This window comes from Notolepis coatsorum (genome assembly GCF_963971535.1).
Source record: "Notolepis coatsorum genome assembly, chromosome: 11".
In the NCBI taxonomy this organism is placed as follows: domain Eukaryota; kingdom Metazoa; phylum Chordata; class Actinopteri; order Aulopiformes; family Paralepididae; genus Notolepis; species Notolepis coatsorum.
This window is the reverse complement of record NC_140175.1, coordinates 2,446,945-2,474,810: the sequence shown is the minus strand read 5'-3', so window position 1 is coordinate 2,474,810 and position 27,866 is coordinate 2,446,945. Positions and strand designations below refer to the sequence as shown.

The 27,866-nt window shown below is 43.9% G+C and overlaps 2 protein-coding genes across 2 annotated transcripts in view; both read left to right on the top strand.

The window, feature by feature from the left end:
• Positions 1–124: 124 nt before the first annotated feature.
• LOC311236469 (uncharacterized protein) lies at positions 125–10,083 on the top strand (the record flags this gene model as incomplete). Its single annotated transcript, XM_084324148.1, has 4 exons — positions 125–239; positions 5,757–5,843; positions 8,367–8,425; positions 9,454–10,083. The coding sequence occupies exons 2-4, from the start codon at positions 5,804–5,806 to the stop codon at positions 10,081–10,083; spliced, it is 729 nt and encodes a 242-aa protein (XP_084180274.1). The 5' UTR covers positions 125–239; positions 5,757–5,803.
• A 4,624-nt stretch (positions 10,084–14,707) lies between these two features.
• The window catches only part of LOC311236468 (leucine-rich repeat-containing protein 41-like), a gene marked incomplete at its 5' end in the record, with an annotated part of 50,285 nt that continues 37,126 nt past the window's right edge, over positions 14,708–27,866 (top strand). The window contains 3 exons of the mRNA XM_084324147.1: positions 14,708–14,897; positions 19,517–19,702; positions 20,366–20,464. Coding sequence (XP_084180273.1) covers positions 14,708–14,897; positions 19,517–19,702; positions 20,366–20,464 — 475 coding nt within the window. The remainder of the gene's footprint in view (positions 14,898–19,516; positions 19,703–20,365; positions 20,465–27,866) is intronic.

Sequence of the window (27,866 nt, the reverse complement as noted above, 5' to 3'; positions counted from 1 at the left end):
AAAAAAGGCTACTAGTACTACTAGCTAACCGAACTCGTCTTCCTAGCGTGTTCCTGATATCTGCGTTATATATAACAAGTCTAGCTACTTCCCTAGCAGTTATAAAATGCATGAAGAGATTGAAGACTACCATGCTGCCATTGCTGATGTTAACAGACTTTTTCTCTCCACCCGTCTGAGACAGCTGTGCCTCCGAGCAGTCAGTCTAAACACAGGAGCTGTGCATCTGAAGGCTCTGGGTAAGAAGACCAGCTGCTGTTAACTATTAACTGATTGATTGATTGATTGAAAACTTTATTAACAGATTGCTGAATGGGTACAATACAGTACAGCTCAATACACACAATTGTTAAGGGGATGCAGACCAAGTTCAAGTTTCAAGTTTCTTTAATAGTTGTCATACAGAAGTACAGAATACTTTTATACAAAATGCTTCTTACTGTTGCGCTCCAGAGACTGTGCAAGACAAGATAAGTATGAAATAAAATAACATAGTAAAATTAGAAGTAAAAAAAATGAGGTCACAGTGTTCAGTTTAGACATATGTACAATGTTCGATGCAGAATAGACGTAGTTACCATACAATATACAATACTGTGCAGTGTACTAATATACAATACTATATAGTGCAAGGCAGAAATGGAGAAATGGGACGAGGTGCAATTTAGGTACAATTCACAGTAGGTGTACGAGTTGTAGTGCAAATCCTTTATCAATAAATATAAAGTGTAAGTGTGTTTGTGTGATCTAAAGTGTGGAGAGTGGGTGCTGCAGTGTGTTGTTTGTTTGAGTGAGTGTGTGCGTGTGGGTGTGTGTGCTGTGTGCATTTGATGGTTGTTGCATAGTGATTATTGTTCGTTTAGCGATTATTGTTCGTTTAGCAGCCTGATGGCCTGGGGATAGAAGCTTCTTCTGAGTCTTTCTGTGCTCGCCTTAAGACTCCGGTATCGCTTGCCTGACCGCAGCAGTTCAAAGAGGCAGTTGTTCGGGTGGCTCGAGTCCTTAATAATTCTCTTAGTCTTCCCCCTGCACCGCTCTGTTTTTATTACATGTTTTATCACATTCTTGTTCATTTCATAACATTTTCATACGATTTATTTTGAAAATATTGAGGCCAACATGGCATTTCACTATTTCGAAAGCCTTTCTGGTGATTCTAAGGCGAGATATGGGTCAAAGAATCTCCCCCTGATTACCATGACCACAACACCAGAGCGAGTTAGCCGAACGTTAGCCACCAGCCACTTTTTCCTCCGTGATGGTATAAAACTTGCGATTTGGATTTCTGTTTTTGTCATTAGTACAACGCGTAACAGCAGATCTTTGGCATTGTGAAGGACTGAAGAAAATTCCGCTTGATTGTCTTTAATTTGCCGCTTTAACGATCCGTTTCTCCACTAAATGAAGTGTACACAATGTACCAGGAGGGGCAGTTTCCCCCCACGCTGCAGTTGCGTAGCAACAACAGACAGGAAGTTGACTTCGAGAATCCCCTTAACAATTGTGTGTATTGAGCTGTACTGTATTGTACCCATTCTGCAATCTGTTAATAAAGTTTTCAATCAATCAATGTTAACAGGCGCCTCCAAAATTGGCCATTTTAGTTTTAGTTTTTGAGGACTGCATACTTTTTGCTAACCAAAACAACATACTTTATACTTATAGCACATGCAAAATCCTTATTGGGGACTGGAACACGGACATGCTACGTAAAGCAGCACCCGTCTTCAAGGCCTTCAGTAGGCTTTGTGATCTGCACGGACTCAGCCAGCTAATCACCCAACCTACAAGGGTGTGTGAATCAACCCAGACTACCATTGACCTCATCCTGACCTCCGACAAGTCCATGATCTCCAATAAAGGGGTTATAGCATGCGGGTTAAGTGATCATTATATGATATTCTGTTCCCGCAAAAAGCTAAAGCAAAAGGCTGGCTGTCACAAAACGGTCACATCTAGAGACCTCAAAACCTACTCTAGCGAGGCCTTTAACCTTGAACTGAAGAGCCTGGACTGGTCAGATGAACTCAATGGTACACTGGCTGAAGAAACCTGGCTTGGCTTCAAAACCAAATTCTCAACAATACTAAACAACATGGCCCCCCTAAGAACCACCAGGGTAAAAAATCGCGCTGAGCCGTGGATGCACACTGAAATACTGACCGCTATGAAAGCCAGAGACAAAAAATGCTCTGAATTTCATAAAAGTCAGTCAAAGCTTACCAAAAGCACGAGCAGTGAACTCCAAGCCCACGTGACTGAACTCAAACTAGAAAGAAACAGACTAAGAAATGACGTAAACTCCATGATAAAAACTGCAAAAAAAAATTTCATCAATGACAAAACTGAGGAAAACAAAAATAAACCACGTGAACTTTGGAAATTACTCAATAATCAACTAGGCTGCAGTAAAAAACTTAAAACCAGGTTCTCAAACATAAACATAAAGACGGACAACACGCTCATCACAGACAAACTGGATGTAGCCAATTACTTAAACACTTTCTTCACAAACATAGCCACAACACTGGTAAACAAACTACCCTCCCACTCAGGGCAGTATGGGGTAGAACACATAGTAGCATACTACAAGAACCTAGGCGTCCACAAAGACGATTTCAAACTGGAAATGGTAACTACAGATGAGGTACTCAATAAACTGAGCGCCCTCCAACCGAACAAGGCCACTGGCCATGACAACATCCCCTCCAAATTCCTCAGAGACTCAGCAGCCGCCATCACCCCAGTCATCACACACATAATAAACCTCTCCATAAAACAGGGACACGTCCCCAAGGACTTCAAAATAGCGAGAGTAACACCCCTGCACAAAAAGGGCAGCAAATTAGACCCAGGCAACTACCGCCCTGTTTCTATCCTTACATCCATCTCGAAAGTCATGGAAAAAATAGTATACGAACAGGTCGAAAAGTACCTTACGGATAAAAATCTAATCTACGAATTCCAATCTGGCTTCAGAACATCCCACTCCACTGACACATGCCTTCTCTATTTGAACGACCACATCAAACAAGAGGTGGACGTGGGCAAATACTGCGGCATGGTCATGCTAGACCTACAAAAGGCCTTCGACACTGTCATCACTCCATTCTGATTGACAAGCTAAAAGCAATTGGTTTTGATAGTTTATCAGTGAGCTGGATACAATCCTACCTGGAGGGGAGAGAACAGATGGTGGAGGTAAACGGTACCCTATCCCCCCCCCTCACAGTGAACTGTGGTGTTCCACAAGGAAGCATACTAGGACCACTACTGTTCCTAATTTATGCAAATGACATGTCGTCAGCTTGTGACTGCAACTTGTTCCTGTTTGCGGACGACTCAGCCCTGCTGGTCTCTGACAAGAACAAGTTACAGGTTGAAAAAACCCTCAGCTCGGAACTAGGCAAAATCTGCATATGGCTCGCCGACAACAAACTATCATTACACATGGGCAAAACAGAGTCCATTCTCTTCGGTTCAAATAACAAACTCAGCAAAACCGACGGCTTCTCAGTTACAGTGGGTGACAATATTGTCACAAGGAAAGATGAAATTACCTACCTGGGTTCCATCCTAGAGGCTAATCTTTCCTGTGACAAAATGGCATCCAATGTAATAAAAAAAGTCAATCAACGAACTCGATTCTTGTACCGGATCTCCTCCCTGGTAAACAAGAATACCCTGAAGACTTTGGCAGGAGCACTCATTCAAGGGTACTACGACTATGCTTGCACCTCATGGTACCAAAGCACCTCAAAGGCACTAAAAACCAAATTACAAACATCTCAAAACAAACTAGTCAGACTACTGCTTGACCTGACTCTTAGAACCCACCTCACCCCTGCACACTTTGCCAACCTAGGATGGCTTAGAGTAGACGACAGTACAGCAACTTGCAATGGGCCTGGTCTACAAGATACACTACACGACCAAGGTACCCATGTACATGTCAAAATACTTCCCAAAGGTCAGTGAATACCACGATCACAACACCAGAGGGAGCTCCACAAATCATGTAAAACCCAGATTCGGCTCAAACAAGGGACTAAACACGTTTCGCAATTATGCCACAACAATGTGGAACGCCCTACCCAAAGCTGTAAAGGAATGTGAATCACTACCCACCTTCAAAAACACTCTCAAAGAACACCTACGGGAGACTGCAATTCAAAACTGGCCCCTACAAATGTCCTAACCCAGTTGTACAATAAAGACCAAGCATGGCTTTGTCAGTATTCCAATGTACAGCCCCACCCAACCCCACCCCACCTACCCAACCTCCTCCAATGTACAGTTTCTATGTCAAATGTATGTCAGTATTCCAATGTACACGTAAAAACTGTACATTGGAGGGTAGGTGGGGGGACTGTACATTGGAGGAGGTTGGGTTACATATTTAGTATGTGCTAAAAACAGAGATGGACAAATACGTAGGTAAGTCTGTGGCTAAACGTGGACCATATTGTGGTCTGTGGCTAAACGTGGACCACATTGCGGTCAGCTCATCATGGGGGGGGGGGGGAGTCTGTGGCTAAACGTGGACCACATAGCGGTCAGCTCATCATGGAGGGGGGGGGGGGGGGGGTAAGTCTGGCTAAACGTGGACCACATTGCGGTCAGCTCATCATGGAGGGGGTGGCAGGGGTTCTCAAGGATAGCGTCCAGCTTCCTCCTCGCCCTCCCCTCTGCCACCCCCTCCAGACCAGTGCCCTCAATCTCTATACCACCATTGTTTTCATCAACTGTTATATATTGGTTGCCATGTGTAACTGCATCATACAGAGAGTGTAGCTGATCGAGGACATTGTGTTGAGATGAGCTCCAGTGTCTTTGTAACAAACACACAGACGTTGTGTGCGACCGTGGCTCGGGATGTAAAGCCGTCGTCTGGTAATCCCAGGAGGTTCCCGGTTCGATTCCCGCTGTTCCTGGGAAGCGTGTCGAAGTGTCCTCCTTGAGCAAGACACTTAACCCCTAATTGCTCCCGATGAGCAGGTCGGCACCTCGCATGGTCGCCTCCGCCGTCGGTGTGTGAGTGTGTGAGTGAATGGGCAAAATGTGAGGAACAAATTGTAAAGCGCTTTGGATAAAAGCTGTTATATAAATGCACCATTTTCCATTAATATACCATTATATGTGACTGTTCCTTGTATGTCCCGTATTCACGATATGCTTATTATAATTATACTTTTGTTATACTATTATATTTTGCATAAAATATTCCACAATAGGACAGTCAAATATAATGTGAACACAAACAACTCTTTCCCAAAGCCAGCAACAAGTGAACTTGGATCTGTGATGTCATCGAGATGTAAAATCTGGTACCGTTTGTATCCATTGACTGGACCCCACGGCCTTTGGGGTTTTTACACCCAAATTAGTGTAATTCTACCCGTTCTGAACGAGAGAATGTCCCCTTATTCCCCAAAAACAGATCCAACGGCAGCTGAGTCAGCGTTACCATCTCCCCTGATTCATTCTCTACAACGCAGCTCTAGATTTGACATGTAGCCTATATGACACCAAGGATTCAAGTCATTGTCTTGGCTTTGGGAGTGAGTTGGTCATGTTCTCAAATATTAGCCTAATTGGACTGTCGGATAGAGACCATAGGAAAAACAGGAATTCTTAGCCTGAATTTGGTCATATTCCCCATTTGAATTGGTCTATTGCATAAGCATAACATAGTTTTAAAAATAGCATTGTCTCTTAATTAATAGGACTGTGTTTTATTTGTCTCCGTTACACAGAGCTCCCAACATCCGTCTTAAGGGACCTCGTGCCTTATCTCAACGTAATGGGCCTGGACAGACTCCAGCCAGGCCTGAATCTCAGAGGTTGGAACATTCAATCATTTGGAAATGAGGGTTTACACTCAACCACCACATACAGATAATGTGGAACATGAAAAAGAGGAGGAGGAGGAAGAGTGCCATTTAGAGTCGCAGATTAAATTACTTGGGTGCTTTAGAGCCAACAAACGAGCATAACATGTGAAATGGAGCTACATTCCTTATGGTGTCTTCTTTCCAATTGACCATATTCACACGGGCGGACATTTTGCTCTTACGTCACGCTCAGGTTGGGATTGTGTTATATCAGATTATCCAGATTATTACTTTCAATCCATATTATTTAAAATGCAGATTATTAGTTTAAATGCAGATTATTACTTTCAATCCATTATTTTAAATGCAGATTATTACTTTAAATCCATATTATAAATTTAAATCCAGATTATTTTAAATGCAGATTATTACTTTAAATCCATATTATTAATTTAAATCCAGATTATTACTTTAAATGCAGATTATTACTTTAAATGCAGATTATTACTTTAAATCCATATTATTACTTTAGATCCATATTATTACTTTAAATCCAGATTATTACTTTAAATCCAGATTATTTTAAATGCAGATTATCGCTGCTATCTATTTCCGTCTCTTGATATCTGTTTCCTTCTGCTGATTGCTTAGCAAACGCCAAGTGTGCCAAGAGACGTTTCTTATTGTGCAGAAGATTAACTTGCACATACATCAAACATGATCTTGTTCAGATGCAAGACAATGTGCAGAATCACCGTTTGCAGACGGCAACATATAACCCCTCCACAGATTCTCTGACCAATCACATCTAAGACGTTAATAATTAGCATATTATCCATGTGTCATTGACACACCAGCTACACGTGTGCTCGTCACGTGTGCAGACGTCCAGAAACGCAGCACAGGAGTCTGAAAGGCATATCAGTGGATCATCCCAATGTCTTCGCTGTGATTGGTCATATTCTTTGCATGATAGGGGTACGTTTGTCGCCTGTACACGTTATTTGCATCATTCTGTACAAAAGCCATTCTCGTTTTCTGCACGATAAGAGGAAACCTATCGTCACACCTGGGCCCTGTTTCTTGTACGTGGTTCAACTAAGTCGATCAAGATGTCATTATCCAGCTTCAGTTAACCCGATGTTTGAAGCCGGGATTTTCCTGTTTCACGAAGGTGGATTCAGTCTCGTTAACTCAAGCCAGACTTGCGACTCAGGCTAAATGCGCGCGGCCGTTTTAGGTGAAAAGCCAGCACGTATCGATGGCAGAGATCCTGATTCTCAACGGCATTGATTGATTAATTGATTTAAGACTTTATTGACAGATTGCAATACGGCTCAATCGCCTCGCCGACAAGTTAAATGCGTTATCTATAGGCTAATTCTAAGTCCCTCATTACCTCAATCAATCAGATTATATTTCTTTAAACTTGCCTGCTGGATTGAATAATCAAATGAGATCTTGCTAGCGAAAATAATTAGTTAAATTGTTATACAGAATTACGATACGGCTCTCTTACCCATTGATTGATGTATAGTCTATCTTTAACTTATCTCCAATGTGGTCTAACGGGTTGTTCTTTTGACTTTCACACAGACGACCGGGGTTCGAGACCCTAGTCGTCTCCTTCTTTTTGCAATATAGGAATAATTCAATTTGGTGCACGTTGAGAGCTATATAAAGAATGACATCCTCAATGCATGTAGATTTATAATATTTTAACTTAAAACCAGGCTACTTTGGCGTATAATCATTAATATTATATTCAAAAAAATCATATTGGAAAGACCGGGTTTTGAACCCCGGTCGCTGGGTTGGCAGGCTTGAGCACTACCGCTGGGCCACTGTGCCAGATGGGATAAATTCATTGTTTATACATTAATGAACGAGAGACCCGTGTTTAGAATATCCTTTGTTTTGAATGAAGTTTATCTCTTTATCCTCATTCATTAATGTGACGTCAACGGCTCATTCAATTTCTCAAATCCGTCAAACAGCGCATCTCATCAGACATCTTAATCCCAGTTACAATTAAAATAACCACATAATGTGTACATCGCACGAGCGAGCGCCACCGTCGCCACGGTATATATAACGTGCATTATTTAGGACAAAGTGAATTTAGTATCAGCATTTTGGGTCTATTTTACATTTCAAAAGCCCCCTCTGGAAGAATGGAGCACAAGAACGTAATTCAGAATGGTATAATGCAGATCGTAGACTGTGGGAATAGTTTCAGGAAACGGGCTGTCACCTCTTTGCGGGGGCGTGGCGATGGTTCAGGCTAACTTGAACTTGAACTCTGCTTTCGACCAGGCTCAAACTTTTGGATCTGTTGTCATGGTGATTTGGAAAATCCACGTACAGGGAACCGGAAAGTCCGGCTAACTCAGTTATCCAGTTAAAGTTATCCGGCTAACTCAGTTATCCAGGTACAAGAAACAGGGCCCTGGCGTTCCATAGACGTAACAAGACACTCATTCAGATCCCATTCTGACTTTGTTATTGATGTTGTTGTTGTTGTTGTTGTAGGGATATCTACGCACTCTGCGTGGGTAAGAATATTGCAAGATATCAGGGGGCCTCACAACGTAGGTATTTTGATTTATTCGTGGGCAAGATTAAGAAGTAGTTTGATTGATTGATTGAACATTTTATTAACTGATTGCAGAATGGGTACAATACAGTACGGCTCAATACACACAATTGTTAAGGGGATGCAGACCTGAGAAAGACTTTCGTCTTGTTTACATCAGGGTCCCCCATTTTCAATTCATAATGACATTTATGACATACACAACATACAGATATACAGATATATATCATGACATTTATGACCTACACGCAGCAGTGTAAAGTACTTGAGTACTTGTACTTTGTTACAATACTTAAGTACTGTTTTTGGGGATTTGTACTTTACTCGAGTATTATTAGGTTTGTATACTTGTACTTTTACTCAATTACATTTCAGAGAAAAAAAACATACTTTTTACTCCTTACATTTAAAATGGAGACCTACAAAGTACAAATCTTGCAGGTCCAACTATTTTAATTAGTATATTTGTTTCTCTGGCCGAACTAACGTTAACGTTATTAATCCTGCGGCCGCACTTTATTTAAAAACAGCCAATCAAATCCCCATCAATGGAAAATGAACCCGCCCATACCCATGCTGATTGGTCCTTGTGCAAGACTAGAGAGCGGGGCTCTTTGATTAAACACCTGCTATCAGAAGAATAGACAGTCAGAAAAAAAGTTTTTACTTTTACTTTTTAGTACTTAAGTACATTTAAAAGTAGAACGTTTTTTACTTTTACTCAAGTGTGATTTTAGCCAGATACTTTTACTTGAGTATGATTTTGAGACGGTATCCATACTTTCACTTAAGTATAATTTCTGGGTACTTTTTACACCCCTGCGATACACGACATACAGATATACAGTACTGTTACATTTATGACATACAATATATACAAATATACAGGACTGTTTAACAGAGATCCTAACAGAAACTATATATATACTATATATACAAGGAGTAAAATCTGTATGTTTGTTTAACTCCAGGTCGGGGACTTGACCACAGAAGAAGAAATAATGTATGTTTGTTTAACTCCAGGTCGGGGACTTGACCACAGAAGAAGAAAGCAAACAGGAAGTGATGGAGACGCTTCTACAAGACATCTTCTACGGCCTCACGGACGGCAGCACCGTCAACAAGTACATCTCCAACAACAACGACTCCCGCGACGTCAACCCCCTCCTCCTGGTTCTGGCCAAATACACCAAACACTTCTCCCTCAGACCCTCCCAGTTCCTGCAGAGCCTGGCCAGCGAGCTCCTCCTGGGGGCGCTGGAGAGGAGCGTGAGCCGCGTGGACCTGAAGCCGCTGGCGGGCGCGGAGCCGCGCTACACGCTGTACGCCCTGCACCGGATCCTGGACCACGGCCGAGCCCGGGAGCTGATCGTGGACGACCCGGACTCTGGCCTCCTGCCCTGGCTCCTTGACGGCAGAGGCTCTGGGTTCGCTCGCGCACAGTTCCGCGGGCCGTCCCTGTGCGGGTTCCAGGATCCAGAGGACCTCTGTGGAGCCTTCGCTCCGGCCCCCGGGCCCAGCAGGGGGCGCTGTCCTCGGGGACGGATCGAGTCGCTGCGCTTGTCTAAATGTTCGGACCTCAGTGAGCTGATCCCCTTCCTGCCCACCTGGCTCTGCCTTCGCTCTCTGACCCTGGAGAGACACGGTAAGTAGAGATGGGCGATATATACATTTATATATATAGTCAGGGGTTCAGTGTCTTGTCATCGAGAGCAGTTAGGGGTTAAGTGTCTTGTCATCGGGAGCAGTTAGGGGTTAAGTGTCTTGTCATCGAGAGCAGTCGGGGGTTAAGTGTCTTGTCATCGGGAGCAGTCAGGGGTTAAGTGTCTTGTCATCGGCAGCAGTCAGGGGTTAAGTGTCTTGTCATCGGGAGCAGTTAGGGGTTAAGTGTCTTGTCATCGAGAGCAGTCAGGGGTTAAGTGTCTTGTCATCGGGAGCAGTTAGGGGTTAAGTGTCTTGTCATCGAGAGCAGTTAGGGGTTAAGTGTCTTGTCATCGAGAGCAGTTAGGGGTTAAGTGTCTTGTCATCGAGAGCAGTTAGGGGTTAAGTGTCTTGTCATCGAGAGCAGTCAGGGGTTAAGTGTCTTGTCATCGAGAGCAGTTAGGGGTTAAGTGTCTTGTCATCGAGAGCAGTCAGGGGTTAAGTGTCTTGTCATCGAGAGCAGTTAGGGGTTAAGTGTCTTGTCATCGAGAGCAGTCGGGGGTTAAGTGTCTTGTCATCGAGAGCAGTTAGGGGTTAAGTGTCTTGTCATCGGGAGCAGTTGGGGGTTAAGTGTCTTGTCATCGAGAGCAGTTAGGGGTTAAGTGTCTTGTCATCGAGAGCAGTCGGGGGTTAAGTGTCTTGTCATCGAGAGCAGTCAGGGGTTAAGTGTCTTGTCATCGAGAGCAGTCAGGGGTTAAGTGTCTTGTCATCGAGAGCAGTCGGGGGTTAAGTGTCTTGTCATCGAGAGCAGTTAGGGGTTAAGTGTCTTGTCATCGGGAGCAGTCAGGGGTTAAGTGTCTTGTCATCGAGAGCAGTCAGGGGTTAAGTGTCTTGTCATCGAGAGCAGTTGGGGGTTAAGTGTCTTGTCATCGAGAGCAGTTAGGGGTTAAGTGTCTTGTCATCGAGAGCAGTTGGGGGTTAAGTGTCTTGTCATCGGCAGCAGTCAGGGGTTAAGTGTCTTGTCATCGAGAGCAGTTAGGGGTTAAGTGTCTTGTCATCGAGAGCAGTCGGGGGTTAAGTGTCTTGTCATCGAGAGCAGTTAGGGGTTAAGTGTCTTGTCATCGAGAGCAGTCAGGGGTTAAGTGTCTTGTCATCGAGAGCAGTCAGGGGTTAAGTGTCTTGTCATCGAGAGCAGTCAGGGGTTAAGTGTCTTGTCATCGAGAGCAGTCGGGGGTTAAGTGTCTTGTCATCGAGAGCAGTCAGGGGTTAAGTGTCTTGTCATCGGGAGCAGTTAGGGGTTCAGTGTCTTGTCATCGAGAGCAGTTAGGGGTTAAGTGTCTTGTCATCGAGAGCAGTTAGGGGTTAAGTGTCTTGTCATCGAGAGCAGTTAGGGGTTAAGTGTCTTGTCATCGAGAGCAGTTAGGGGTTAAGTGTCTTGTCATCGGCAGCAGTCAGGGGTTAAGTGTCTTGTCATCGGCAGCAGTTAGGGGTTAAGTGTCTTGTCATCGAGAGCAGTTGGGGGTTAAGTGTCTTGTCATCGAGAGCAGTTAGGGGTTAAGTGTCTTGTCATCGGGAGCAGTCAGGGGTTGTGTCTTGTCATCGGGAGCAGTTAGGGGTTAAGTGTCTTGTCATCGGGAGCAGTTAGGGGTTAAGTGTCTTGTCATCGAGAGCAGTCAGGGGTTAAGTGTCTTGTCATCGGCAGCAGTCAGGGGTTAAGTGTCTTGTCATCGAGAGCAGTCGGGGGTTAAGTGTCTTGTCATCGAGAGCAGTTAGGGGTTAAGTGTCTTGTCATCGAGAGCAGTCGGGGGTTAAGTGTCTTGTCATCGGCAGCAGTCAGGGGTTAAGTGTCTTGTCATCGAGAGCAGTCGGGGGTTAAGTGTCTTGTCATCGAGAGCAGTTGGGGGTTAAGTGTCTTGTCATCGAGAGCAGTCAGGGGTTAAGTGTCTTGTCATCGAGAGCAGTCAGGGGTTAAGTGTCTTGTCATCGAGAGCAGTCAGGGGTTAAGTGTCTTGTCATCAAGAGCAGTTAGGGGTTAAGTGTCTTGTCATCGAGAGCAGTCAGGGGTTAAGTGTCTTGTCATCGGCAGCAGTCAGGGGTTAAGTGTCTTGTCATCGAGAGCAGTCGGGGGTTAAGTGTCTTGTCATCGAGAGCAGTTGGGGGTTAAGTGTCTTGTCATCGGCAGCAGTCGGGTTAAGTGTCTTGTCATCGAGAGCAGTCAGGGGTTAAGTGTCTTGTCATCGAGAGCAGTCAGGGGTTAAGTGTCTTGTCATCGAGAGCAGTCAGGGGTTAAGTGTCTTGTCATCGGGAGCAGTCAGGGGTTAAGTGTCTTGTCATCGAGAGCAGTTAGGGGTTAAGTGTCTTGTCATCGGCAGCAGTCAGGGGTTAAGTGTCTTGTCATCGAGAGCAGTCGGGGGTTAAGTGTCTTGTCATCGAGAGCAGTTGGGGGTTAAGTGTCTTGTCATCGAGAGCAGTTAGGGGTTAAGTGTCTTGTCATCGGCAGCAGTCAGGGGTTAAGTGTCTTGTCATCGAGAGCAGTCGGGGGTTAAGTGTCTTGTCATCGAGAGCAGTTGGGGGTTAAGTGTCTTGTCATCGGCAGCAGTCAGGGGTTAAGTGTCTTGTCATCGAGAGCAGTCAGGGGTTAAGTGTCTTGTCATCGAGAGCAGTCAGGGGTTAAGTGTCTTGTCATCGAGAGCAGTCAGGGGTTAAGTGTCTTGTCATCGGGAGCAGTCAGGGGTTAAGTGTCTTGTCATCGGCAGCAGTCAGGGGTTAAGTGTCTTGTCATCGAGAGCAGTCAGGGGTTAAGTGTCTTGTCATCGAGAGCAGTCAGGGGTTAAGTGTCTTGTCATCGAGAGCAGTTAGGGGTTAAGTGTCTTGTCAGTAGGGATGGGTACCTTTCACATTTGAACCGATACCGGTACCGGTACCTGTGAATCGATACCGGTACCCAACGGTACCTTTTTTCGGTACTTTAGTCTCAAGAAATTTAATTTACTTTTTTAAATTACGCAGTCGTAAAAAAAAAATCCAAACTTCAAATAACTACAATTTCGACAGTTTTCGGCTTGTCATTGCTCCGACTGCTTTGTTGTTGAATCAAGTAAAATCCTAGGTAAGCATATATTGTGCGTGTGAACGTTGACATGAAAAAAAAAAAGTAAAAAAAAAAATTATAATCTTTTTTTTTTAATTTTTTTTTAATTTTTTTTTCGGTTTCTCACTTGATTCGATACTCTGTAGTACCGACGTGTTTCGGTTCGGTACCTCAAAAGTACCGAATTCGGTACCCATCCCTACTTGTCAGAGTGTTTGACTCTCTGTTCTCCGGCTTTTTTACCTATACCGATATTGTCCAACTCTTAATTTCCGATACCGATATCAACCGATATCACATTTTAATGCCGATATCGGCCGATAATATCGGACATCATTTCTATAGAAATGTAAAAAAATATATATATTGAAAACCGATACCGATATTTTCCGATATCACATTTTAATGCCGATATCAGCCGATAATATCGGACATCCCTAGTGGAATTCAATAGCACACGCGAAGCAAATACAGTCCTTTGACCAGAGCCCTGAGTGGAGCCTCACGCAACAGACCAAGGTCACAATCAACAGAAACAGACAAGGTTATATACTTTTTGGGAGGTCCATTTTTTAGAGAGGATGACGACTGGTTGATGACTGATGATCTGACCGAAATTGGCATACAAGATCTGGGGATGAATATGATATTATGTTCAGGTCTGCTCCTCCTCACGGGCCGGTGGCCCGAAGCCGCCATGCAGGCACCGGTCGTCAGGTCAAATGTATTCTGATGGTCAAGATGTATTTGTAGTAGGGATGTCCGATATTATCATTAAAATGTGATGTCGGAAAATATCTATCGGTTTTCATTTTTTTTTTTTTTTTTTTTACATTTGAATTAAACTTTATTTACCCAGGCAAGCAAGTAAGAACAAATTCAGATTCTATTTATTGTCAAAAGTATGCATAATGTTGTGTTAATTCCACAACAAGACATATGTAATGTTAATTACCTGAAATTATTCCGTTTTTTTGGGGGGGGGGGGGGGGGACCCTGCATATATCGGTATCGGTTGATATCGGTATCGGAAATTAAGAGTTGGACAATATCGGTATCTGTAAAAAAGCCAATATCGAGCATCCCTATTTTGTAGCCTGGTCACTGGACCCACATGCAGCCACATTCCACAGGGGGGCGACGATGCTGTCATAGTTGACCAGAGGAGAGCTTAGATGTAAGGATTTGTAATCCTTCAATGAAATATTAATGAAATATATCACAGTATAGTATATAAACCATATAGCAACTGTTGCTCTTTTCATACACAGCCCCCTGTGTTAGGGGTCCAAAAGTACTTGGATAAATGAACATATAACATATTCAACACATATGAATATATATATATATATTCAACTGTAAAATATCTTTGTCACAACAACTCTTTGACAACTCATGGATGGTTTTAGTGCCACTTCAGAGAACAATGTGTTTTTGAAATAAGGAGCGTATAATATGTGCGAGACGTCGCAGACGCCAAGGAGGAGAGAGTGATTGTGGACGTCTCTGTCGGCAGCTTGCTGGGTCCTGGACGAGGAGGAAGTGATGTCGTTGGTGGTCGCCCTCCAGCAGCTGTGTGCCACGCCCGGCAGCGTCCTCACGGACCTGAGCGTCGGCCTCCTGCCCCACGCCGGCTTCCTCGCCCTCCTGCTGAACGCCTGTCCCAACCTGAGGTCCATCGCCGTGGAGCTCGGAGATTGCACCGATCCAAATATTCGGTCCATCCGCTCCACAGGTGAGTTCCAGTACTTTTTTTTTTTTTTTTCACATTTTTTTTTTTTTCACATTTTTTTCTTCTTCTATTTTCAATTCAACAACAACACAACATAACACAATGATAACAATAATAAACAGGACCACTTGACTTATTTATGTTGCTTTCTTTGTTTTCTTCATTCTAGCGTGGTCTCTGTCTTTGCTTGCTCTGCTCCACTTGCTCTGCTGCAATCAACTCAGCTGAGTCCTAAATGGCAGTTAGACGGCCTGCCTTAAAGGGGCAGTGCCAATAGGCTACTCTGCTACTAGGGATGCACGATATTGATTTTTTGACACCGATACCGACACCGATAACTTTATGCTCCTCAAGCCGATAACCGATATCGATAACCGATATTTATTGTATTAAATTTTTTTTTAATGTATATATCTTTTTTTATCAATTTTATTTTCTTTTTTTTTCCAACATGAAACAAAACATATCACAATACAATAATAATAATACATGAAAAGGCTTCCCAGGACAATAACTTAACACCAACTTAAATGTATATTCCTGTAGTTTTGACCTAACCAGACAACAGAAACAAAAGCCAAGACAACAGTTTTGACTGATAAAGTGACCATATTTATTTTTCCAAATGAAAATTCACAATCCGTCAACAACTTATAATACATCCAACCTAAGACGCTCAAAGCTTTTTTTTCTTCTTTTTTCAAAGCTGTCCGCCTTGAAAGAAAGGCTTTGAGGGGCCGCCGAGCCACTGTATACTGTACATGGTCTGCTTGGTTTGATCAGGGGCCGCCGAGCCACTGTATACTGTACATGGTCTGCTTGGTTTGATCAGGGGCCGCCGAGCCACTGTATACTGTACATGGTCTGCTTGGTTTGATCAGGGGCCGCCGAGCCACTGTATACTGTACATGGTCTGCTTGGTTTGATCAGGGGCCGCCGAGCCACTGTATACTGTACATGGTCTGCTTGGTTTGATCAGGGGCCGCCGAGCCACTGTATACTGTACATGGTCTGCTTGGTTTGATCAGGGGCCGCCGAGCCACTGTATACTGTACATGGTCTGCTTGGTTTGATCAGGGGCCGCCGAGCCACTGTATACTGTACATGGTCTGCTTGGTTTGATCAGGGCCGCCGAGCCACTGTATACTGTACATGGTCTGCTTGGTTTGATCAGGGGCCGCCGAGCCACTGTATACTGTACATGGTCTGCTTGGTTTGATTTAGGGGAGTGGTCTGCCCTGCGGTGGCTGCTCAAGTTTCAAGTTTGTTTATTATTTGTCATAAAAAAATACAGAATACTTTATGATGAAATGCTTGTTTCTGTATGAGAGTGTGCTACATACAGTAAAAAAAAATAAAAGTAGTGAGTAAAGGAATGTTCAGTCAATATACATACAATACAGAGTAAAATGAGTAACGGGTACAATGCAGAAATGAGATGAGGTACAAAACTTAGCGTAGGGTGCAAATGAGGTATGAATGTGGTGCAAATCTCTTTAATAATAGATGAATATAAATGTGTTAAAGTGAGTGATAAGGTGAGTGTTTGTTTAAAGTGAGTGTGTACATGTGGATGTGTGTGCAGCAGTGGAGGCTGCTGACCAAATTTTTAGGTGAAGCACAAATTATTATATTATATATTAAATTATATTTTTTAAACATCCCCAACGCTGCACCCCCCCATTCCTCCCAGGTGTCAGGCTCCTCATTCGCTTCCATTCATTTTGGGGACCATGTTTAAATATCATCCTTCTGAAGTATAAACAAACTATACTGCTGTGACGATTTCAATAAAACAGACCATTCTGAGTCAATGGTATGCAGTGGCGTTGCGCAATATGTCGGGGCCCCCCCGCAGGGCAGACCACTCCCCTAAATCAAACCAAGCAGACCATGTACAGTATACAGTGGCTCGGCGGCCCCTGATCAAACCAAGCAGACCATGTACAGTATACAGTGGCTCGGCGGCCCCTGATCAAACCAAGCAGACCATGTACAGTATACAGTGGCTCGGCGGCCCCTGATCAAACCAAGCAGACCATGTACAGTATACAGTGGCTCGGCGGCCCCTGATCAAACCAAGCAGACCATGTACAGTATACAGTGGCTCGGCGGCCCCTGATCAAACCAAGCAGACCATGTACAGTATACAGTGGCTCGGCGGCCCGATCAAACCAAGCAGACCATGTACAGTATACAGTGGCTCGGCGGCCCGATCAAACCAAGCAGACCATGTACAGTATACAGTGGCTCAGCGGCCACTGTATACACACACACACACACACACACAGCGGCATCACTTATGAACGGTTATTCGGTTACTCACCATTGTTGCTCCAAATGTGTAGACATTACAATAGACAAGACAGTTGAAACAAAGTTCTCCACCAAGTCCTGTGGGTATTGTCTCCTCAACGTTTCTGCAGCTGAGCGAATTGCAGTTCTGCTCAATGAATGAATCCGAGAGGAATCCGAATTTCCCCTCTAACTAGTGCTATATGCTTCATTGCGTCATTAATAAAGTTTTCAATCAATCAATCAATCAAACAATGCCGTTTGTTTAGACATTCACAAGACTTGCATAACGTTACAACATAACGTTATCTAGCAAGCAAGCTAGTCGACAATATCTCCTTCCTCCATTGCAACGCTATCTACAGTACTAGAGAATTCAAAGTGCCCGCGAGGAGATGACGTTGTTGTTGTTGTCACGTTTAGCTTTTATCGCAGGTGTATATATATATCATTATACAACGGCATGCAAATTTCTCGATTCTGATTGGCCATTCACACGTCTTTATTGGTAACAATCCACGGTCCTGGGCTCAGGACCCGCCCACAACCAAATCACATAACCCTCCCCGGCTCACTCCGGGAGAAAACAGGATCGCGGAGATCAAATGGTTATGTTGAAAGCACCATAACGACTAAATATGAAGCGATTCTGTCAAGGGGAATGTGTTAGTATTTTAAACAATGTTGGATGATGTAATTGATGGGTCTTGACTCAATCTAGAACAAAAGAAAAATCGCGGATTGATTGATAGATTAATTGATTGATTTAAATTTCTTCCTTCCTACTTTCTTGCAGCGTTCTCTCTCACACTGTCCGACGCTGGCGTACCCACAAACACACACACACACATACACACACACACACACACACACACACACACACACACACACACACACATACACACACGCACACACACACTGTGACACACACACACACACACACACACGCACACACACACACACACACTCCTGTCTGCAACAGCGGGGGAGTCAGACTGAGAGAGAAGCAGCGCTGTTTTAAGTGAGCATGGTCTATTGAATTGATTGATTGGTTGATTGCTAATTTTATTACTGTACCCCTGGTTTCCAACTGGTTAAGTTTAGGCTAAAAGAAATAAATAAAAAAATAGGGCGAAGAAAACGTTTTTTTCCTATAGGGCAAAGAAAACGTTTTAATAAATTTTCAATCAATCATTCCAATAATACACAGTTGGATGTGTTAGTTGGTTGGATGCACTTCAAGCTGCTTCCACATGAGGCAACTTCTCTCAATCATTCCAATAATACACAGTTGGATGTGTTAGTTTGGTTGGATGCACTTCAAGCTGCTTCCACATGGAGTTGTGGGAACTACTTTTTCTGGCGGATGGTTTTTTCAATAAATCTTCGATTAATGTGTGTTTATTGTATAGAAATAAGGTTGGATGAATCTGGCAGTTGTATAAAAGCTTTACACCACGTGCAGTCGTGATTTGTGACCAATAAACCATGCCTAGGGGGGTCTAACGACCCTCGGCTGCGCCTCGGGCCTAACAACCACCCCTAGGCATGGTTTATTGGTCACAAACCACTCCTGCGTGTGATGTAATGCTTAATCAAACGATGCACAATAAGTCCACTTCTTCATGTTGCTCAGTTGCTGGTTTATACTTTGGTCCTAATGTTGGCGCAAAGTTTAATTTAGCCTGCCCTACTGTGTTGTTACAGCTGTACAGCTTACTAAACTAAAGCGAGCTCTTTCAATGCTGCCTATACCTACACAGTCAAAACAGTCCAGCTGCAGTTCCGTAGGTTAGGTTTAGCTGGGGCCAATCTCAAGTTTCTCAAGTTTCTTTATTAGTTGTCATACAGAAGTACAGAATACTTTTATACAAAATGCTTCTTTCTGTTACATTTTGTATAAAAGTATTCTATACTTCTGTATGACAACTAATAAAGAAACTTGAGAAACTTGAGATTGGCACCAGCTAAACCTAACCTACGGAACTGCAGCTGGACCCGTTTTGACTGTGCAATGCAGCAACTCTGATTGGATTTGAAGGTTGTCAATCATTCAACCTCCGTGTATTGGATTGCAAGGCTGTCAATCATTCAATCCCCCATTCAATGGCAAGAGTTTAACTGCACAGACCGTGCTTAGATGACGTTAATAGCCTATTTTGATGTGTGCAGTGTTTGTAGATGATGGGTTGTTACATGGTGTCATTGTCGTCGAGCGTCCTGATGGCCTGCTTCAGGCTGTTCCTACATTCACTTGGAAGATGTTCTCCTAAGAGTTGTATGAGATGTTCCCCTGAAGTCGTCCTCCCCCTCCTCCTCCTACACAGAGCTGCCTCTGGAGAGGCTGTCGGTGAAGATGTCCCAGGAGGAGACGAACGTCGTCGACCTCGTCGACAGCATCATCACCACGCTCCAACGCTCTCCGCAGCTCACCTCACTGCACCTGTCGGGGATCAAACATTTCCTCACGCCGGAGCCCTTATTAAACAGAAAGCTGCTGGACATCATCTCAGGTGATTTTACCGATATCCGATATACCGATATTGTCCAACTCTTAATTTCCGATACCAGATGATAAGTAGTAACTTCTAGAACCACGTCCAGTTGAAATTTTTTATCTCGCGCGATTGCTATCAAACTATACAATCATCAATATAATGCATTTAGGGCTATAAATCACGTTCTGAAGAAAGCTGCAGAAAAAGATAAAAACATACTTATACTTTAGACCGTATTTTAGTATGAATATGTGAATGAAAAAGTATAACGTTGATACACCCTGAACAATAGATATAGGACGTTGAATGGGCCATAGTAATGTCAATTTAGCAATACAATTTAAAAAGTTATAGCCCTGCAAAGAAGGGGAACTTCTCCATGTTAAATAGGGCTGGCGAGGGATGGTAAATTATGAATTTAACCCCGGCGATCAAAGTGTTAACGTGTGTTGTCGGGCCTTACAAATACATCTGATTTGATTTTTGATTTCCTTCCTGATGACTTGTCGTACAGAACTTGTAAGTCGCTTTGGATAAAAGCGTTTAGCTAAATGACTAAATGTGTGTGTGGGTGTGGTCTGGTCTGTAGTCATTATTATCTCATTACACTGACTTCTCGTAAACAAAATAAGTTGCATTGAATTAAATTTTTTGCTTTTGCGACCTTTGTTTTAAAAGAGTCCAATCAGCGTCTGAGAAAGCTGAGCCTGGAGGACATGGACCTGTTTCTCTGTCCGTCTGAGATCCTGCGTCTGCTGACCAGCTGTGTCCTGGAAGGTAACGCCCGCTCCAACCTGTAAGATCCTGATCAAACTGGCCAGTATCACGTCTTCGTCTGTTTGGCCCTCCATCCAATTCCTCTGCGTTGTGTCATTTTAATGGTCCTGACGTCTCCGATACTGGCAGATAAGATCCTTATCTCCCCCGTTAGTGCAATCCATAAACCATAATAATTCTCCACTTCCGTAAGAATTCGACACTCCGACACCGTGAGATACCTTATGAGGAAAAGCGTTGTTTTATTGCTATAAACAGAACCTCATAATCAGATGTTATCAGATGTTATCAAATTGTATCGTCCTTGGAGAGTCTATTCTAATGATCTTTCGGTGTGTTCGTCTATCGTCCTGTTGTTATTCAGTCCAATAGTGGTCAGGCCTGTTCGTTAGCCGAGACCATCCTCGTGGTAGCCGAAGCTACTGGTGATGTGGCATTCCCCCCCCCCCCTCTCTCTCAATGAGAGGAGAGAGTGTCTGTGTGATCTCAGTCCTACTCGCTCTTGGTCAGATTCTAGTCTGCCTTACACCCGGAAACACCGTTCGACTTATAGAGGTTCGTCGTCGCAACGACGGCCCCGCCTTCTGGTTGTCATGCGACGTGTTGTCATGACAACTGCTTTAACCTTTAACACCATTAAACTTTCATTAAGATGAACCTCTCTCCCTCCTGCTCTGGGCCTACAGTACACTCTAATCTCAGATGTTCTAATGAGGAATGTCAACAAACATTCTCTCGCTGGCAGTGTGGCTCACAACAATCACCCTGCTCTACTGAACCACCGTCTCCTGCTTCCACCGTCCGCATGCACTTCGACCTCTCTGACCCGGCACCGTTTTAGCTGTGGTCACTCCCCCCAATCTATACATCACATACATTGGAAAAGCACCCCAAATCCTTCATTCCCCCCTTTGATTCTTAATCAACCTTCAGAATCAACAGACTACTTGGTTTTTCAATTAATTATACACAAAAAATAGACTCATAACAATGAGGCCCCGCCGTCTGCTGTTCCATTACCCGCATCACACCCAAACCAGAAAGGATAAACAACGGTCATGGAGGAGAGAGAGAGAGAGACAGAGAAAAACACAGATTGCAACTTTTCAGACGACACACCTAAAACCCTTCGGCCCCCCTATTAGGTACCCCACGTCCAAATCAGAGCGCTCCCTTCCCTCTTACAGTACACCTCCCATCTTGGGCCGGTCCCGTCTTCTAGGGCAAGGGCCCCTTTCAGTGACGGCTCCTTTCCTGAGCTGGTCCCCCCTCCAGGGCGCGGTCCCCTAGGCAAAAATGTCTCCCCTGGTCTGCTACTGCTCAGTGTCTCTGGCTGTCCTCTCCACATCTGCTCCTCCACCGCCGCCGTCTCCTCCCTCTCGTCGTGGATCATCTGTGTACCAGGCTGCGGTGCCTGGCCCCTGCGGCTTCCTCCTCCTCCAGTCTGTCTCCTGGTAATCTCCATCGCTGTCGGTGTCGTTCCCCCCTTGAAAGCAGAAACACAACACCGGCAGTCGTCTGTACATTCGACTTCCCTTGTTTTGCAATTAGTCTACCACCTTCTCCACACCTATTATCCATCTTACAGGGCGGTTCCGTTTGTTGTCTTCCGGCGTGACAGATTCCGATACCCACTCCGCGCAACTCTTCATCCCAGTTTGACCCCCAGCGCGCGCCAGTTCTTCTGGTGACGTGTCTTCTGAAGACCCTGCCTATCTATTAGGTGTGAGAAGGCCCCACTGGACTTCCCTCTTTATTCCATAATTAACCCATTCAAATAACTGCACCATCTTTCTGTGCAATTCTTATTTAATCCATTGTATAATTAAACTCTATATCTAAAATTATTATTATAATAATAATCCACTCTCTGTGCTCATTAGATTGACTATCGAATCACTCCCCCACTCCGCCACCAGATGGTAGTACAGGCCTATAAATATTCCCCTATGGGTAATGAAAACTCCCCAGCACTACCCCCCCTCCGCCACTAGGTGGCGACCTACTCCTCCTCGATGGTGTTTTAGTTGACGTGTCACTTCCTGGTTCTTTATCTGTTATCTCCTCGTGGTGCTCACGGCCATCTTGTATCATCCTCCTCGTGGCCCCTTTTGCGGCCATCTTGTCTCTCTCATAATGGCTACTCTCTCTCTCAAACAAACGCTGCCCTTCCTTCCAAGGCCTAAAAACGCAGCTGTTTTTCCCCTCTTTCCTATCGGGGGACGCTTCTCCCGGACTAAACTCTTGCTTATCGGACATAATACACAGTTTAACACTTTCAGCGCCACGCCTGGTTTTCCGTTTTACCGCTTGAATGCCACCATCGGCGCCAATGTTACCGTTAATATCGCCTAATCTATGTTTTAAATTATGGCTATGTGTCTAATCTGCCCATCGCATTATCAAAGACTATTTTCCAGTCAGTGCTGTGAAGGCAGATTGTTTTTTTATCGCGTCGTTGCCGTTTCAGAGCAGTTAGAAAAGCCCCCGTTTTGATATAAAAAACAGCTCATTCTGGAGCATTCTATGAAAATCGTCTTTTAGTGGAATATTCCACAACGTTGATATTCGTCGGCCTTTTTATGAATCGTTTTCAAATAAACGCTAGATGATCAATATTATACGTGCACGCACGCACATTACGGCCGCGCACTGATAATCGCTCCGTTGATTTGCTCACAGACTTTTACAGTGAAACCGAAAGAAGACATTTCACAAAACAGCTTATAACTTCATCAAACTTACTCTGATTATCCTACCACTGATAACATAGAGTCCTTACCTGACATCAGATGGTATCCAACTGGTATATTCCAATTCCTGATCACCATTCGAAAAAATCGATACGTGTATGGATCCAACGCGATACAGTAGAACTCCATGATCCGCGGGGATCTGAGGCTCCAGAATGAACTCTGGTAACCCTGGCTGGATCAGTGAACTGGAAAATGTGGAGTACCGGATTTTTTTCCCCATTCATTTTCATTGAGTCCATTCCAAAATCACTTATGTCATCTGGGAGACGACAGGGGGCGCTTTTTTCCACAGTGATCGTCGGCGCCCCTCGGCTATACTCGGGTAGGCTCGGGTGATGCAATAATTTTTCAGATCGCAAAAAAAAAAAAAATCCGAGAAATCTCGTGAGTGGCTAGCAACCACCTATAAAAAAACACGAGAAATCTCGTGAGTGGCACTGAAAGAGTTAAGGTAAATTCCCGACCGACTTTCCTCCCGTCAAAACAAATTCCGGCCGTCTTGAGACCACAGCGACCAGTTTAAGGTGGGCCGTCTCAGGCGACAGTCTTGTCATAACAATCCCGCCATAACAGATTTCAGTCTGGTTCAGCACCCCCCCCTCTCCTCATCTCTCTCATTATGGCTCCTTCTGCCCTATTTTGCTTTCTTTCGTCATCTATGACTGTTTTGGTTCCCTTTCAGATAACACCTTCGCTTTTCAAAACAAAACTGTGCCGCTCTGCTGTTATTCAAACACACTATTACAGCTGGCATTCTCTCTGTGTCGAACTAGAAATGTTTACGTTTACGGATGCACATCTGTTCGTTTTTATTTGGCTTAAAAGATCAAAACAACCGTGTGCACAGTGAACTCACATTTTTGATCGGAGCGCTGTTTCCCCTACAGCGCTGGTTCGCCTCCTGACCGCTCGACTCGCCGCTCTCTCCCAGGGCTGGCCGGCCTTGCTTCGATCATGATTCTCCCACACATTGATGACTGTTGTCCACTGTCGCCCCATTATTGAAAAAGTCTTTATCCGTTGTTCTTATCTCTTGCAAATCCGGCTGTCATCAACAACCAACTGTTCCCGTTGTTTTAATCTCTTGCAAATCCGGCTGTCATCGGCACCAACTGTAAGATCCTGATCAAACTGGCCAGTATCACGTCTTCGTCTGTTTGGCCCTCCATCCAATTCCTCTGCGTTGTGTCATTTTAATGGTCCTGACGTCTCCGATACTGGCAGATAAGATCCTTATCTCCCCCGTTAGTGCAATCCATAAACCATAATAATTCTCCACTTCCGTAAGAATTCGACACTCCGACACCGTGAGATACCTTATGAGGAAAAGCGTTGTTTTATTGCTATAAACAGAACCTCATAATCAGATGTTATCAGATGTTATCAAATTGTATCGTCCTTGGAGAGTCTATTCTAATGATCTTTCGGTGTTTTTTCGTCTATCGTCCTGTTGTTATTCAGTCCAATAGTGGTCAGGCCTGTTCGTTAGCCGAGACCATCCTCGTGGTAGCCGAAGCTACTGGTGATGTGGCATTCCCCCTCCCCCCCCCCCCCTCTCTCTCAATGAGAGGAGAGAGTGTCTGTGTGATCTCAGTCCTACTCGCTCTTGGTCAGATTCTAGTCTGCCTTACACCCGGAAACACCGTTCGACTTATAGAGGTACGTCGTCGCAACGACAGCCCCGCCTTCTGGTTGTCATGCGACGTGTTGTCATGACAACTGCTTTAACCTTTAACACCATTAAACTTTCATTAAGATGAACCTCTCTCCCTCCTGCTCTGGGCCTACAGTACACTCTAATCTCAGATGTTCTAATGAGGAATGTCAACAAACATTCTCTCGCTGGCAGTGTGGCTCACAACAATCACCCTGCTCTACTGAACCACCGTCTCCTGCTTCCACCATCCGCATGCACTTCGACCTCTCTGACCCGGCACCGTTTTAGCTGTGGTCACTCCCCCCAATCTATACATCACATACATTGGAAAAGCACCCCAAATCCTTCAAACCCCTCCGACCAGCTCTTTCTACTCCCTCTCCACATGCAATTGGTTCATATTTGCACAATTATATGAACCAAAATAAAATATCCGTTAGCGTTTGAATCGCTTCGTCCATAATGCTCCTGAGCAAACTGTTTTTAAACCCTTTCACTACCACACTACAGAAGGTTAACCGTTTACTATCACACTACAGACGGTTAGTGTGGCAGTGAAAGGGTTAACCCTTTGTCGTATGGCAGTGAAAGGGTTAACCTTCTGTATTTGCCACTGTGAAAGGGTTAACCATTTGGTAGTGCGGTAGTGAAAGGGTTAAGTCAGTTGTTAATGTGTTTGTATGAGTCTTTTGTATGTTTTGTATGATGTTACGAAAGAGAAAAAGACAAATCTTGGATGTTGTATTATGCTGTGGAAAGATGTCTTGTGAATATTGGAAAGATTTGTGCAAAAAAAAGCAAAAAAAAAAAAAAAAAAAAAAAGGAGATAGATAGATGCTGTCTGCTCTACTAGTCAACTTCACCAGCTGATAGATAGATGCTGTCTGCTCTACTAGTCAACTTCACCAGCTGATAGATAGATGCTGTCTGCTCTACTAGTCAACTTCACCAGCTGATAGAATAGATAGATGCTGTCTGCTCTACTAGTCAACTTCACCAGCTGATAGATAGATGCTGTCTGCTCTACTAGTCAACTTCACCAGCTGATAGATAGATGCTGTCTGCTCTACTAGTCAACTTCACCAGCTGATAGATAGATGCTGTCTGCTCTACTAGTCAACTTCACCAGCTGATAGATAGATAGATGCTGTCTGCTCTACTAGTCAACGTCACCAGCTGATAGATAGATGTTTTGCTCTACTAGTCAACGTCACCAGCTGATAGATAGATGCTGTCTGCTCTACTAGTCAACTTCACCAGCTGATAGATAGATAGATGCTGTCTGTTCTACTAGTCAACTTCACCAGCTGATAGATAGATGCTGTCTGCTCTACTAGTCAACTTCACCAGCTGATAGATAGATGCTGTCTGCTCTACTAGTCAACTTCACCAGCTGATAGATAGATGTTTTGCTCTACTACTTCACCAAGTTATATGGCTCTGGGTGACTTTTCAAAATAAATGGTCTTCATGATAAAAAGAAAAGAAAAGGTTATTAGAGGACATATTCCATGTTGAATGTATCTTCTTCATTTAATTTTTACTTTTTTTTTCTTCTTCTAAATATAAAAGCTGTGTCTTTCCTATGGGCCGTCTTTGGGAAATGCCTTTCTAGTAGGCCAGAGGATTTTAAGCTGCATTCTAGGGCTCGGCCAGCAGGGAGCATCAGTGAGCTGAAACCGCTGCTTCACCTACAAACACAATACTGTCCTGACAATATTGATGTCATAGACTGGTGGTGCGTGACATGAAAAGGCTAATGGTGGTAAAAAAATAAAAAATAATAATAATTTACAATAAAATGTCATACAAATCTTAGTGAAACCTTTAGTATTATGGATATTAAACATGCTGGCAGAGTACATGCATCCATGTTGTCGTGAACATTTTAATTAAATAAAGAAATTCCCTATCCATAGTCGCCGTGGGAAGAGATAAAATAAAAAATAAAATCTGTGCACGGAGACCAGCAACAATTTTTTCTAACAGAAACCCATTGGGGGGTGCGTCAGCTAGGTCGGGAGGTGACAGGGGGTGCACGGCCAAAAAAGTTTGGGAACCGCTGACCTAGAGGGCGCTGAAATAAAAGCTTTTTAAATGCATAGGTTTATAAAAGAGGAGGAGCTAAAGCACAGGCCAGGTTTATAAAAGAGGAGGAGCTAAAGCACAGGCCAGGTTTATAAAAGAGGAGCTAAAGCACAGGCCAGGTTTATAAAAGAGGAGGAGCTAAAGCACAGGCCAGGTTTATAAAAGAGGAGGAGCTAAAGCACAGGCCAGGTTTATAAAAGAGGAGGAGCTAAAGCACAGGCCAGGTTTATAAAAGAGGAGGAGCTAAAGCACAGGCCAGGTTTATAAAAGAGGAGGAGCTAAAGCATGAATGACTGAATGAATGACCTTTATTTATATAGCACCCTTCACAGCACGAATGCACAGGGTGCTTTACACTACAGCTTAATATAAAAACACAATAAAAACAAAATCAGAAATAAATGACAACAACAACAAACAGCAGTTAACACTTTCACTGCCACACACGAGATATCTCAGGTTTATTAATACGTGGTTGAAAGCCACTCACGAGATTTCTCAGATTATTTATTTTTTTAGCGATCATATGTGGAAAAAAGCGCCCCCTATCGTCTCCCAGATGACATAAGGGATTTTGGAATGGACTCAATGAAAAAATCCGGTACTCCACATTTTCCAGTCCACTGATGCAGCCGGAGTACCAGCGTTCATTCAGGGGGCTCTGAGCCCAGCGGAATCATGTACTGCACTGTACACACGTTGGATCAATACACTTATCGATTTTTTCGAATGGTGATCAGGAATTGGAATATACCAGTTGGATACCATCTGATGTCAGGTAAGGAATCTATGTTATCAGTGTTAGGATAATCAGACTAATTTTGATGAAGATATAGGCTGTTTTGTGAAATGGGCTCTTTCGGTTTCAATGTAAAAGTCGAAGAGGAAATGAACACGGCGA